Source organism: Hemisphaericaspora subhashii (genome assembly GCF_019202705.1).
Source record: "Hemisphaericaspora subhashii strain CBS 10753 chromosome Unknown scaffold9, whole genome shotgun sequence".
Classification (NCBI taxonomy): Eukaryota; Fungi; Ascomycota; class Pichiomycetes; order Serinales; family Debaryomycetaceae; genus Hemisphaericaspora; species Hemisphaericaspora subhashii.
This window is the reverse complement of record NW_026057206.1, coordinates 1-14,753: the sequence shown is the minus strand read 5'-3', so window position 1 is coordinate 14,753 and position 14,753 is coordinate 1. Positions and strand designations below refer to the sequence as shown.

The following is a 14,753-nucleotide window of genomic DNA, read 5'->3' as shown; positions in this document are numbered from 1 at the left end:
TTCGTAACTTATTGAGTCTTTTTGATTTTATCCTCTTCTTTTGCAGGACTGAATTTCAAAAATTGAACCCAGACTCCAACCAAAACAATCGATAAAATAGCAATCAAAGCACCGGAGCTCTGTTTAGTAGATGGAAACACATTCCAACACCATTCGTGAGCAAACCATATCAAGACTCCAAAGTATACATTGATACCCATGGAAAATAACAAGAAAGGCAATTGCCAGGCATACCAACTCAAAAATTGGTAATGTAATGAGCGGGAGAACAAGACACCTATAACATTGGTAGTGCTCATAACTAGCAAAATCAACTGGGGACCCATATTTGGGTTTATAAACATATTTGTCTTTGAAATAGTGTTTTTGTAGTTGAACCCATCTTTAATTAGGTGGTATAAAGATTTTCCAGCGACCTTTCTATTAAAGAATCTCGTAAAAATGAACACAAGGAGAATAGTCACATGTAAGGCAAGAAGTAAATTGGCGAATTTGTCAGAAAGAAAGGTCTCCTCAGAGAGGAACCTCCAATTGACTGTCCATTCGTATAAAAACTTCCTTTTGAAATTAAAAGCTTGATTGATATAATTCCATCGTATGTATTTCGCAACATCATCGTTAAATAATGGAAGAAGGAATTGCCAGCCTACCATGAGTTGTATGAAAGGGATGACTAAAAGTACCACTATGAGCTTAAGGATATTTTCACCAACTAGGAAATAGACAATAATAACAAACGCAGGTAAATATAACAACGCATTCATTTTAATTGAAATGGCGACGCTGAACAAGTCACCTGCTACCAAACAGAGCAAGAAACTAGCCAATTCACTTGTTTTGTACCAGTATGAGGCCTGTTGCAAGATCACAACCACTCCAACCATGCATGCTGTTGTCCAACAATCATTAAATAATCGCAAGACATATATGGAAAACAATCTCTTACTTAATAGCAACAAATAATAGCACCAGGGAGGTATGTCATTACACATGGAGTATGAAGCTATGACTAGGATCAAAGTTATGACGAAAAGGTATCCAAAAGCTTGTTGAACTGTAGGAATATCCTCACCATTGTTGGCCAACCAATATATCCATTGGTAGATATGCACAAATCCCGCTGGATACACAATTGGCCCGGTATCTCCATAAATGTCCTCATATAATATTTCACCATCGTTTATAAGTTCAATTTGTTGCATGTAAGTCTTAAAATCGATTTCTGTGTATGGAATCTTGGCAATGATAACTTTGGTCAAGATGGATGCCAAACAAACCACGAGCGGGATTACTATACGGGTTGCGTTTGGATTGACCACAAGAGCAACAGTTCCTTCTTTGATATCTTTAAGCACATTTCTGAATGTTAATTTTGGGCGGTCAATTGCTTGACCTTTGATATTTGGTGCCATAGAGGTATCGTTGAAAGAATGATGTTTCAAAATTTCGGTATTAATTTGGCGAAAAAAAATTCTTCGCGTTTATATTTAGATTCTATAAAATTACTATTAATATACACCTATTCTAATACAGAAACTTTCCAGATTTCTTACGCATAGTACGCAAGACATCTCGCCTACGTCTCTTACATTCTCTAGATATTTCACCTCTCATGCTCCAGAACCATTTTTCAAAAGCAGTTTCTTCATCATCATCATTATCATCACCAACGGCTTTCTGGTCAACTTCTTCACCTGGTAATTTGATGGTATCATGAACGCTACCAATTTTACTTAATTGAGATTGTGTGGCTAAGAAAGGCGAATCTAAATGTGCCCAAAATAATCCAAACCTATTAGATCTAGCTCTCTGGATCTCCATTTCTTGCTTCTTTTGGATCTGTTTTATAATTTTTTCCAGCTCGATATCATTTTGAACATCGATTAAGTGCTGCTTAGAAACATCAATATCATCGTCGTCATCAGATAACGCAAGTTTAAATCCACCCGATGTTTCGTCCAGTATGGTGTTGCTCAGGAATGAAGAAGTAGTTGGATTAAACAATGATCGCAAAGTCTCGGTATTGTTTGTGATGGAGTTTCCAAAAGTTGGCATTGGCTCGTCTTCATCTTCGTCTTCTTCTTGGATTTCTTGTATTTGGGGACTTGCTTGATCTTTTTCCGCTGAAACTGCTTCGAATTCATGATCTTCGTTGTATTGTTGGTTTATAGCTTCGGTGGTGAACTTTTGACCCAAGTCATCCAAATCAAGGTCATTTCCTTCATCATCTTCGTCATAATATACTTCTTCTTGTGGACGTTGTAAGGTTTCGGTATGGGAATGAATTAATTCGTTCGCAAGGTGGCTATCCATCGTTGTTCCCTCAGATTCATCAACATTGCCCTCTTCATTTAATTTACCAGCGACTTCATAATCATATCTCACAACTTTCTTTCTCCCCTTCTTATCGACTATAATATCTTCTTTATCTATACCAAGTGTGTCTTGGTCGACATCGACCGGCTTATCAAAATCAAAATTATCTAAAAGCGACGCCAAAATTATTTTATTTTTATCCATTTCCTTCTCTTCATCACCACCATCAATTCCATCGGTCTCTTCTTCGTTTTCTCCATGAACTTTTTCAACCTCCTTCCCATATCTGAGTGCATCCACACCACTAATCGCACATTTATCAACGCGTTTTTCGATAATATGATCATCACCACTCTTCCATGCACCATTCACGTATCTCCAGGTCAAATCTCTCAGGGTTTTGTCCTTTTCTACACCCCATAGTTTTGTTTTGTATCCTTTGACTTGTTTCAATTCACCATTCATCAATATACGCAATGTCTGTTGACGTTTAGCTGTGGCGGATCTTTCTGCTGTTCTGTGACGACCTGGAATGATTTCTCCACCTCCCAGTGTATATGCGTATCTTTGAAGATGGGTCAAGCTATTCTTGGGTTTCGTCCATGAACCGTACGAATTGGAACCGAGGAGCCTTGTGCTGGGAGGGGTGGATTTGGTATTACCAGAAGTATTGTTGAAAGTGTGTTGCGAAAGTGAAAAATTTTGGGCATTTGTCAAAGTGGAAGAAGGCGGGGTAATTAAAGATGAAGTAATGCTGTTTGTATAGTATGTTGCTTTTGATTCTTGAATTCTGGCTAATCTGGTTTGACTTATTTTATCTCTTTTCAATCTTTCTGATCTTTGGAAATCGGGTTTTTCTTGAAGACGATTATCAAATGATGGTTTTGCTAACGATATAGATAATTTCTTGCCCATGAATACCATACCATTTAGAGCATTTTTCAATTTCTCATATTCGGATGAAGTAGTATGAAGGGTGACATAAGCGAAGTAGTGATCATTCAAAGGTTTGGTATGAAATTCTAAGTCGGAGGATATTTTTCCAAACTTTTCAATACGTGTCGTTAATGACGCTGGATTGGATTGTAATTTTGGTGAGATATTCCCAATATGTATCCTTAAGTCACTGGATGATTGTGACATTGTTGATGGATTATTTGGATTGGTAGATGGTGTTAAAAAGTTACGTAGAAAAATTAAGAGATGAGTTTGATAATTAATTTTTTTTTACTGCGAATTGGGTTCCACGGTAAGCCTGGGGCTCGGCCCAAAAATTGGTAAGGTAAAGGACATAAAATACCAGTATCTTGACAAAGTCTTCCTACTACAAAACACAGCGATCCTTATTAAAGTAAAATTGTCGTTCTGTTTGAAAATTTGGTAAGAACCAGTAGTGGCGCTTATGGGAACTGCAGAACAGTACATTTTTTGTAAAATTTTCACTAATACCGCAATTGAGAAGATCCGTATTGATTCATTGCTTTCCGATGTGGACTCATGAAAGTACTCTAAGCTATGGCTTAGAGAACACAAAGCATGTCAATTCATTATATTTATAAGTTTTCCATACGAATTGTTTAAGTAGCTGATTGGTAACGAAAGAACGGAAGGATAAACAATCCGAATCTTCTAGCACGGGAAAAGTGATTTCCTTGAACAAATGAAAGTTTGAGTCCATACGGATTTTAGAACAAATAATTTCTACACTTAACAGAGCAAATAACAAAGCCAATTCTCTAGAAAGAATGAGTGTGAATACTGGTAGGAACAACGCAGATATAGATGAATTAATAAACACTAAATGGAATGAGTTATATAACTCTTATGTTCACATGAAAAATCCCGAAGCCACGGCATCAACAATTTCAATACCAATAAATCTATCACAAGATATACCAAATTTACTGAGATTAATTGAATCAAATGAACATACAGAGATTTTACAACAAGAGCTAAAACAGATAATAATGAAATACTATTGGATTGGGTTTCTAAATGGTAATGAACAAGAACAAAAAAAGCTATCTACTAATTGATGAAAACTTTTTATTTCGTTGCACGCCACATATCTTGTAATCCTAATATGGAAGTAATTACACCAGCAAAACCAATATCACCTTCAGTGAAATGTAAGACTCCCAAGGTATTAGCAGCAACGAAGGCATCCAACAAGTCCCAAACTAATTTTCTTCTAGCTTGATGTAATTTAGCAGCATTAGCTTGTTTCTTTTCATCTTCATCTGCAGTTGTGTTTCTATAGCATTGAATAATTCTTAATGAATTAAGAATACCAGCAGCTAAACCTAATAACCAAAATTTACTGGCATTCTTGGCCATATTTGGGTATTTCTTTTTATCTATAATACCTAACATTTTTAATAAAATCAAACCATCAAAAGTTAAATATCCAGCATAGAATAAACTTCTCAAAATACTTGTAGTTTGTACAAATGGATCTAATAATTTGTTATCATAAGTCTTTGAAGCAGTTTGTAAATGGCTTAAAGGTTTTAAGAATCTCATTGCCTTTCTAATTAAAGACAAATGTTGTTTTAAACCATTCCATAAATCAACAGTTGCTTTTGGATAACCTTTCTTATAACAATAATAACTTAAGAATCTGGATAAATAAGCAAATAATCTTAATGATTTTTCTCTATGAGCAGAAGATTCTAAGAAGTTAATTACTTTGGTTAAAGTAGGATGATAGATAAGACAATCGACAACCATATTGACTCGGATATATTGATTAAACTAAGTAAAGGAAGGATGGAAGAACAACAACAAACAACAGCAACAGGCCAAAAAAAAGCTATATGTCTTAGAAAGAAAAGAAACGGTTTATGGCTGGTGTCTCTGAAAAAATTTGTTAGAAACCCACCGAAAAAGTGGGGGAGGGTATATCCAAGGAGATCATAAGATAATTTTGTTTTATATACAGGATATATATAATCCACAAGACCATTAAAACACAAAACCCCGGTTAGTTACATACATGTACTTGTAGGTCGTACTACCATTCATAGTATTAAGTAGAAGGAGATGCCCCGGGTGCTTTACAAAGGAATATTTGGATTTCCATTTGTATGTAAAACCTCCATGGGAATAGTAACCATTTCTAGCGGGGCAGTACCAATAGATGTTAAGGAGAAATGACGTTTTTCCTTTTTGGTTGGTCGGTTAAGCTGGAAATCGTCATTATGAACAATGATATTTATAAATTTATTGCTCCAATGATAATTGGTGCGCCAGTGTAACCCTTTTCATCGTACCCCAGAAAATTTTTGGTTTTTCCCACGGAAATAAGGAAGTAAGCGGCTCCCTTATTTTCTGAGTGATTTTTTTTAACCAGTTTCTTCAATTAAATAGAAAACATTCATTCGCTAAGAAATTTCTAAGATCAACTCCGAAACAAATCTCCGAAAAACTATAAATTTATTTGGAACATTTTTACGTATTATTATACAAATGGGTTGTATGAAAATTCTATTAAAAATGCTACTTAACCCAACATATTCTTCTCATAAACTGAATCCTGTATATACAGAAGAATTCAACCAACAATTTCACTACAACATCGAAATTTACAGAATGACCCAAAAACAGCGACAGTAAAATGTCGTAGTAAATAAATAGTTCAAAGATGAAGTGGGTGAGAAGAACAATACGACATTTGGTAAAAAAAACAAAATGTGTAAAAAAATTGTAATTAAAAAAAATTTTATGCCGAGCTTAAAATTAAATAAAAAATATCCGTTGGGTTGAAAAAAGACAGAAAAGATAGAAAAAGTTCCTCGGACTTTTTTCTTTTCTTCCAACGAGATTGCTTTTTTTTTTTCTTTTAATTCTTATACGACATTTATTCCGGTTCAAAATTTTTTTTTTTACTTTAAACGATCTGCTTCTCAATAAATTTAAATATTAAATAAATTTATGACCCATTTTTATTTAATTTAATTTAAAGTATTTATTTATCAAGTATTATATCAACGGTTCATTTTATGAATTCTTTTTTGATAATAATAGAGAACTATTACTAATATTAAAGTTATTGCTTTCTGCCATACCTATAACCATACATACACATCCAGATCATCCATATCCCTTCATTCCCTTACTTCCGTTTTCTTCCATTTTACCATAAATTATAGACTAATTATAAACTATTCATGATGCAAGCTTTACGTCAATCAAATGTATTTCCTCATACCCTAAATACACAACCCCAACCTCAACCACATCATATTAATATGTCCAATCACACTCATCACAAGCATTCATTCCATCTACCAGTTCGTAGACTAAGTATTGCTAAAGATGAACTTAACTTTGAAGATGTTGATCCTGGTACTATTAGAATAGATTGTTCCGGAGCTTATATCGCTAATGATGATCTATTAAAGGATAATAATATGATTAGTGACGCAAACAATACGTCTTCTTCTGCATCTCCATCCTCAACAACTACTAATTCTTCCTGTTCGTCATCTTCAGAAGAAGAAGACACTGATATTGATGACGGAACAAAGGAATCGGTTGAAATGAAGTCTAATATTAGGAGCAACAACAATATCACGTTACAACATTCAAATCAATTAGCACATATCAAACCACCTCAACCCACCGATGAAGATGTTTCAAGCAAAAACAATATTAATCTTCCTCAGCACAATTCGGAAATAATTCATATGTCTATAGATATAGGAGGAACACTTACAAAGTTAGTTTATTTCTCCAGATCTCCAACCTCACAACTAGAAGGTGGTGGAGGTGGAAAATTACATTTCCGTGATTTCCAAACAACAAATTTCAAACAAGAAGCGTTAAAATTTATAATTAAATTAGTTCAAAAATCCTTTGATGATACAGAAAATCCACCAATTACATATATTATGGCAACTGGTGGAGGAGCTCATAAATTTTATAATTTAATGACTAAAAAATTTAAAAAATATAAATTACCCATGAAAATTATTGCTAAAGATGAAATGGAATGTTTAATTAGAGGATTAGATTGGTTAATCACTAAAATACCTAATGAAATATTCACATATGATTTAATTGATGATAAAATCAAATTCATTTCGAATTCATTAACTTCAAACGAAGAAATATATCCTTATTTGTTAGTCAATATTGGTAGTGGTGTAAGTATGATCAAAGTAACTGGACCTGGACCTGAAGATTTTCAAAGAATTGGTGGTAGTACTCTTGGAGGTGGGACATTATGGGGTTTATTATCTCTTTTAACCGATGCTAAAGATTATAGTGAAATGTTAGAAATGGCAGAACGAGGAAATAATGAGAATATAGATTTATTAGTTGGGGATATATATGGTACCAATTATAATAAAATTGGACTTAAAGCTCATAATATTGCTTCTTCATTTGCAAAAGTATTTAAAACATTAAGATTCAATAATAAACCAATGACACCAGCTGAAAAATTGGCACAATTTAGACCAGAAGATATTGCAAGATCTTTATTATTTTCTATATCTAATAATATTGGTCAAATTGCCTATTTACAAGCATTAAGATTTGGATTGAAACGAGTATATTTTGGTGGAAGTTATATATCTGGTCATATGCAAACTATTCACACATTAAGTTATGCAGTCAATTTCTGGTCAAAGGGTGATATGCAAAGTTATTTCTTAAGGCATGAAGGTTATTTGGGAAGTGTGGGAGCATTTGTAATGGGGCCTGCAGTAAAGAAATCATAAACATAATTATAAAAAAAAGAATACACAAGATAGACAAGACCCCATTTAGAACAAGAAGTATGGACTTCTTGGCTGGGAATGGGAGAAGGTTCTATATTAAGTTTGAAATTTCCATTTTTCAATTCTTTTATTTATTTATTTTATATAAATTATTTATTATAGTTCATTCATATTTTACTTATTTATTTGAGTTAATATCTATTTATTTCATGTTTCATATAATTTTTGATTCCGTCTTTGTATTTTGGAATACAAATCTTTTATAGAATTTATACCAAAATATAGACAATTAATCGACGATATATTCAGTTTGTCTACTCAGGGAAATATTAATTCTGGAAGGAACTCACCGTTTGTAGAAGGTTCCTATTGTTGAGCGAAATATGAGTTATGGTATATCGAACACCTATTCGTCACTCTTATCACCTCTAGAACATACCCGAGATCAAACGATTCTGAAACATCCATACATACATAGATGTTCAGATATGTTAGCATGGCAATGTTTGCATAGCAGCCGAAATTAAAATTTGCCGGGGGACTTTTATTCAAATTGTGATGTCACGCAAATCACTTAATTATGCATATTCCCACTCCGAACTCACTTTAACCAATAGAATATTACTAACTGCTTCCTATTTTTATTATTAATTTGCTATCAAACACTTTGTATCTTCCCAAGATTGATCTAACCTGCATTTTGAGATCTTCCATCTTCAACCTGCAAAACTCCCAACCTGTAAAAACCGTTCAGATTTTCACATTCATTTTAACCAACAAAAAAACTTTTCAGATTTTCCGATTGAATAAAATTTTTGGGAAATCATGATTTTAACCAGATCTTTAATACCATCTTTATTAACTCGTTCTTTGAAATCAAGATTATATAGCACCATGTCCTACCCATTAGTCTGTTTAGGTAACCCATTATTGGATTTACAAGCCAATGTCGATCAAGAATACTTAAAGAAATACGACTTGAAAGATAACGATGCCATCTTAGCTGAAGAAAAACATATGCCAATCTACGGTGAATTATTAAAGAGAGATGACTTGGTTCTTGTTGCCGGTGGTGCAGCACAAAACACCGCCAGAGGTGCTCAATATATCTTACCTCCAAACTCTGTCGTTTATTTCGGTTCCGTTGGTAAAGATGTTTATGCTGAAAAATTACACCAAGCGAATGCTCAATATGGTTTAAGAACTGAATATCAAGTCCAAGATGACATTGCCACTGGTAAATGTGCTGCTTTGATTTATGGTGCCCACAGATCGTTAGTCACCGACTTAGCAGCTGCTAACCATTTCAAACCAACTCATTTGGAAAAACCAGAAAACTGGAAATTAGTTGAAAATGCCACTCATTACTACATTGGTGGATTCCATTTAACTGTTTCTCCAGAAGCTATTAAGAAATTAGGTGAGCACGCTGCTGAAAACAACAAGCCATTAGCTTTGAACTTTTCTGCCCCATTCATTGCCCAATTCTTCAAGGATCCATTGGATGCTTCTTTACCTTACGTTGATTACGTTATCGCCAATGAATCTGAAGCAGCTGCTTATGCCGAATCTCACGGTTTAGAAACTACCGATGTTGTTGAAATTGCTAAAGCTGTTGCTAAGTTACCTAAAGCAAACTCAGCTAGACCAAGAACTGTCATTTTCACTCAAGGTTTAGACCCAACCATTACTGTCAAGTACGATGCTACCAGTGGAGAGTACGAAGTCAACCAATATGCAGTTAAGGAATTGGCTGCTGATCAAGTTGTTGACACCAATGGTGCTGGTGATGCTTTCGCTGCTGGATTTGTTGCTTCATTGGTTGAAGGTAAGGCTGTAGCTGAGTCTATTGATGTTGGTCATTGGGCTGCTAGATTGTCTATTCAGCAAGTCGGTCCTACTTTCCCATTCCCAAAGCAAACCTACACTGCTAACTAGGAGTGCTAACTTGTGGGTATCTCTTTTCCCGGTTCCAGATTGATGTTCATTTGTTTTTATTTTACTTTCATTTCTGCATATTCATAGTCATTTCAACATGGGATTCTTATACACGAGATTTATTTCTTGGTTTTTGTTCTTTTTTAACAAGCTTGAACTGGACAAAGAGAAGAGGGTTATCAAAACATTCTAGATAATAATTAGATATTTTAAATAAGTATTATTAGTAGTTAAAATAAAAATTTCAACATATTTTTGAATCTAACCTTAGTCTTTCTGTTTACGAGGATATTTTCGAGACTCATTCGAGATGAGCATCGTCGTTGAAGAAAAAAAACAACTTGAAAAATTCAATCTCTCAATAAACAACTTTCTCCCCCACAACCAGAACCACTAGGAGAGATATATAAGATGTCTGTTCTGAGAGATCATTACTATAGGTTAGCATCAGAAGTTCCGCAGGAGAGACTTACTGCTGCCACCCAACTTATTGATGAACTTAATACTGTCAACAATGAAGAAGAGTGGACATATGCCTTAAACAGATTAACCAAAGGATTGATCACAACTAGACAAAATGCAAGATATGGGTTTAGCATTGCCTTAACAGAAGTTATCCGAGAATTAATCGAAAAAGAGCAACTTACAATCCAGAAATATTTAGAGTTATTATTGGAAGTAACTGGTATCAAATCAAACATGAAAGGAAAAGAAGAAAGAGCTGTTTTATTTGGGAGATTATTTGGGTTACAATGTTTGCTCAATTCCGGGATATTATATGAAAAAGTCGACACCAGCATATATGCAGAATTTATTGATATGCTTACTCTGTTGGCTGTACAGAAATCTTGGTTAAGAGAGACTACATTTTTCACAATACTCCAATTTATTACCCAATTAAAGCAGAAGGAATTAATGAGTGACGAAACTGCCTTAAAGATCTTGCAAAGTGTCAACGACGTTGGATTGAATTTATCGACGGAAGGACTTTCAATTTATCTCTCGATTGACAAAGAAGTTCGAGATCGAGTAGTTTCCAAAATGACTAATACGAAACCAAATTGGAAAAATGGTGATCCATTATTCAAAGGAAACTTAGCTACCATTACGAAAGTTCTCAGGGATGTCGAAGTAGTGGAAGATCAACAGGAAGAAGACGACAAGAAAACCAAAGGAAATAAGAAACAAAAAGGTAGTTGGAGTTCCAGGCTTCCATTTGTTTGGGATATTTTGATTTCAAAATTTAATGAGCTTTACCGTGATGACGATGACGACAACACCGAAGACGTTTCAGTAGCCGATAGTAAGAAGAGGAAAAAGTCATCCAAGAACGTCGCCAACAAAAAGTCTCAAACGCAAGATGATAAATATTTTATTCAAGTTAAAGAATTTTTCAAGATTGCAGTTGATGAATCATTGTTTTCCGAGAAATCCTCTCATGAAAGGAAATACTGGGGCTTCGAGATATTTCAGAAATTTTTATCATCCTTAGATGATGTTGATGCCATGGAACATTTATTCACGCCAAATTTGATGAGATGCTTAATTAACCAAAGTAGTCAAGCTAATAGATTTCTTAATAGGATTTCTGTCTTAACTTTACAAAAGATCATTAAAGTGGCTGAAGCAAAGCCACAAATTGTACCAGTTGTTTTCAGATGCCTTCTCGATGAATCCAAAGGAGGATGTTGGAATTTTGATCTCGTGACAAAGTCTCATACTGTTGAAGGTTTGCTCTCAATTCCCGGAAAGACACAAGATGTAGAACTTGCCTCATGTCTCATTAAAATATTGATTAATGAATTCAACACTGCTTTGAAATCTCAGGATTCTCCCGATGATAATTCAGCCAGCTTTAAAAGATCCAATGATAACATATTAAAATGGTGTCTTGATAGAATTCTCTATCTTATCAGGCATAATAGACAAATTGCAGACTCAATCATGATGGATGAAATTCTTGAATTGTTAATCCGTCACGCATTTTTCAAGTCCACGGTTTCTTCAAACATCAGAGATATTTGTCAAGAAAGATTAAATTCAATTCTAGCAGAAATTATCTCCAAGAAAAGACCAATGGATGGTAATGCATGGTCCACTTATTGTTTCCAAAAGATCCAAGAATGTGAAAAGCTATTTGATTGCTTGCTTGAATTTGATCAAGAGTTGCTCGATATCAAGAATGATACTGTTGATACCTTGAAAACTCTCATTGAATTGAAAACTAAGAGCAAAACGAGGAAGGAGCAATTATATTGCTTTGAATTGTTATTTTCAATGGTGTTGATTCAATTGTATATGGAGGATGAAGAAACAATTCAAGTAATCAATGAATTGAAATTATGCTTTGAAAATCAATTTAATCAAGAAGACGGAAATGAAGAAGTGGATTCTGGAATGGTTTTAACTGAAGTTATATTGAGTTTTGTATCTAGAAAATCTTCTCTTTTGAAGAAGCTTTCTAGTATTGTTTGGGAGCATTTCTTATGTGGCAAGGATGAAGAAGGGAAATTGAGATTAAATGATGAGAGTTTGAAATTGTTATTAGATGTACTTGTGGCAAAGGAAAATAAGGAGGGTCAACAAAAATTATTCGAGGGTGAAGATGAATTTGTAGATGAAGATCACGATGGAGAAGAGGAAGAAGACGAAGAAACCAAGGAATCAGAAAATGCCTCAAACGATGAAGATGAGGAAGCATCCAGTGAATCTGACTCAGATGAAGATGAGGATGACGACCTTGCTGAATTGGACAAAGAAACCAATTTGAAACTAGCAAAGGCGTTGGGGATCCCCACTTCAGAATCAGGGGAGGTTAAGTTTGACGAATTGGATTCTTCCTCTGACGACGACAGTTTTGAATCCGACTCTATGGATGACGAGGAAATGTTGGCTATGGACGATCAATTGTCAAAAATCTTTAAAGATAGGCAAGATGCTTTAAGCAGTATACAGACTGGAAACAAGAGAAAAACCGAAGTCTTACAAGCCAAAGAACAGATGATCTTTTTCAAGAATAGAATATTGGATTTACTTGACACATTTGTTAAGAAACAACCAAACTCGCACTATAATTTGAGTCTCATTGAACCTTTGATTAAGTTAATTAACTTAACATTGGATAAGAATGTTGGAACAAAAGCTCATAAACTATTAAAGACAAGAATCAGTAGGACAATGGTTACAAATGAGGAGCTCGATTTATTTTTCCCCACAAAGGAAGCAAAAGATGTTTATATCAATTCCTTAATCAGCTTGATTAAGTCCCTTCAAAAGCAAGCAAATGAAACAAAATCATCGAACCAAGCTGTAACTGCAAGTTATAATCAAAGTTGTATCATCCTTGCTAAAAATATAGTCAACATTCAGCCTGACGCATTGGAAAGAATTCTTAATATTTATACCGACTCGTTAAAGGAATGGGCATTGGATCCAAAGAGTAAATTACAGCCATCGTTATTCTTTGACTTTATCAACTGGATAAACTCAAAGAAATAGAATCTTTTATAGATAAAAGCGTATTTTAAATCAATCAACTGCACTTCAGTAGCATGCACGCAGGTTCAAACTTTTACTTACCGAAAACCATGGTTTCTCAAGTTCCACATTACTTCTGAGAAGGAGAGCCTTGGTAGTTAGTTTGAACAGCATAGCATTGTAGACACAACACACTCAACATGAGATACAAATCCTTCTCTAGATTGAACCCAAAATTTTAGCCAATTGCTATCCGTATGCATGTTTACAAACAACTTGGGATTATTACCTGAGTCGCGAATACAACTTCGTTTTAATAAATAGGTTCCCTAAGAGAATCCGACGGATGATAACTGAATTCTGTAGGTTGTCGTGGTAATCACTGTGCAAGTATTGTTTTTCTTCACCAATAACTAAGCTTACTTTAAGAAAACCAATGAGAACTCAGAAAAAAGCTTAAGGGAAAGATTAAACACTCTTGGATTGAAATAAGGGGTGTTTAAATGCTTTTATGTTATTTCACAAACATTATCTGAAATAAACCATCATCCAAGTCGAACTCGGTACCCCAACTTTGCAAAAAAAAACGAAAAAAATTTCGGTAAAAAGTCTAACTAACTACGCCAAATTCCCCCCCAAGTGAAGTAAGAACTCTTAACGAATTGACCGACCACGGCACGTCACGTGAAAGTCACGCTAAAGTCATGTGCTATATGTCATGTGACCGTAATCTAATTTGACGTCAAATCGACCCTCCTGGTAGGTATAGTCAAGGGAGTGTATATCCATTGGTTTATAGCATCGTATTTTTAATGATATATATACATTTACTAAGAAAGTACTGAAGATTTGACCCCATTATGAAAATTTCCTGATATATGTATCTACAAGGGATTCAACTAACGATGAAAGCTTTGATATTGCAACATAAGCTATGAGCAACGTTATACGTGATTCAGGGAATGCCATGGCCAGCGTGTATAATTTTATGGGAGATTGAAATCTGGGCTTGACTTCGATTTTGTGGTTATGATATTTACGAACGCAAGTTTACAAAGGGAATTGATGATTTGGCGTGAAATACAACTCTTCGTCAAATACAACAAATGGCCCCGGAAACCTGTTCATGATATTCCAAACCCCTCAATCTGCTCCTTCTCCTATATTTGTCCTTTGATTTAGATTCATACTGACAAGTTTCTGCTTGTGTTACTATCTCTTTGTGGTTGCAATGTTACAAATCGAAGTTTACAAACAGGAATTTCTGTGGGCGGCTAATTTTCGACCCTCCTCCAA

The 14,753-nt window shown here is 34.6% G+C and overlaps 6 protein-coding genes across 6 annotated transcripts; 3 read left to right on the top strand and 3 right to left on the bottom strand. All coding sequences in view use genetic code 12, as the record gives it.

Moving 5' to 3' along the window:
* Positions 1–8: 8 nt before the first annotated feature.
* On the bottom strand, positions 9–1,412 carry J8A68_000326 (dolichyl-P-Man:Man(5)GlcNAc(2)-PP-dolichol alpha-1,3-mannosyltransferase; the record flags this gene model as incomplete). The annotated part of the gene is made up of 2 exons (XM_049407124.1): positions 9–420; positions 790–1,412. The coding sequence occupies 2 exons, from the start codon at positions 1,410–1,412 to the stop codon at positions 9–11; spliced, it is 1,035 nt and encodes a 344-aa protein (XP_049266302.1).
* Positions 1,413–1,524: 112 nt separating this feature from the next.
* On the bottom strand, positions 1,525–3,459 carry NOP8 (Nop8p; the record flags this gene model as incomplete). Its single annotated transcript, XM_049407113.1, has 1 exon — positions 1,525–3,459. The coding sequence occupies one exon, from the start codon at positions 3,457–3,459 to the stop codon at positions 1,525–1,527; it is 1,935 nt and encodes a 644-aa protein (XP_049266301.1).
* A 903-nt stretch (positions 3,460–4,362) lies between these two features.
* On the bottom strand, positions 4,363–5,046 carry PEX11 (Pex11p; the record flags this gene model as incomplete). The annotated part of the gene is made up of 1 exon (XM_049407102.1): positions 4,363–5,046. The coding sequence occupies one exon, from the start codon at positions 5,044–5,046 to the stop codon at positions 4,363–4,365; it is 684 nt and encodes a 227-aa protein (XP_049266300.1).
* A 1,520-nt stretch (positions 5,047–6,566) lies between these two features.
* On the top strand, positions 6,567–8,042 carry J8A68_000323 (pantothenate kinase; the record flags this gene model as incomplete). Its single annotated transcript, XM_049407091.1, has 1 exon — positions 6,567–8,042. One exon carries the CDS (start codon positions 6,567–6,569, stop codon positions 8,040–8,042), a length of 1,476 nt encoding a protein of 491 aa, XP_049266299.1.
* Positions 8,043–8,867: 825 nt separating this feature from the next.
* Positions 8,868–9,980, top strand: ADO1 (adenosine kinase; the record flags this gene model as incomplete). The annotated part of the gene is made up of 1 exon (XM_049407080.1): positions 8,868–9,980. The coding sequence occupies one exon, from the start codon at positions 8,868–8,870 to the stop codon at positions 9,978–9,980; it is 1,113 nt and encodes a 370-aa protein (XP_049266298.1).
* A 411-nt stretch (positions 9,981–10,391) lies between these two features.
* POL5 (DNA-directed DNA polymerase) lies at positions 10,392–13,478 on the top strand (the record flags this gene model as incomplete). Its single annotated transcript, XM_049407069.1, has 1 exon — positions 10,392–13,478. One exon carries the CDS (start codon positions 10,392–10,394, stop codon positions 13,476–13,478), a length of 3,087 nt encoding a protein of 1,028 aa, XP_049266297.1.
* Between the last annotated feature and the right edge of the window lie 1,275 nt (positions 13,479–14,753).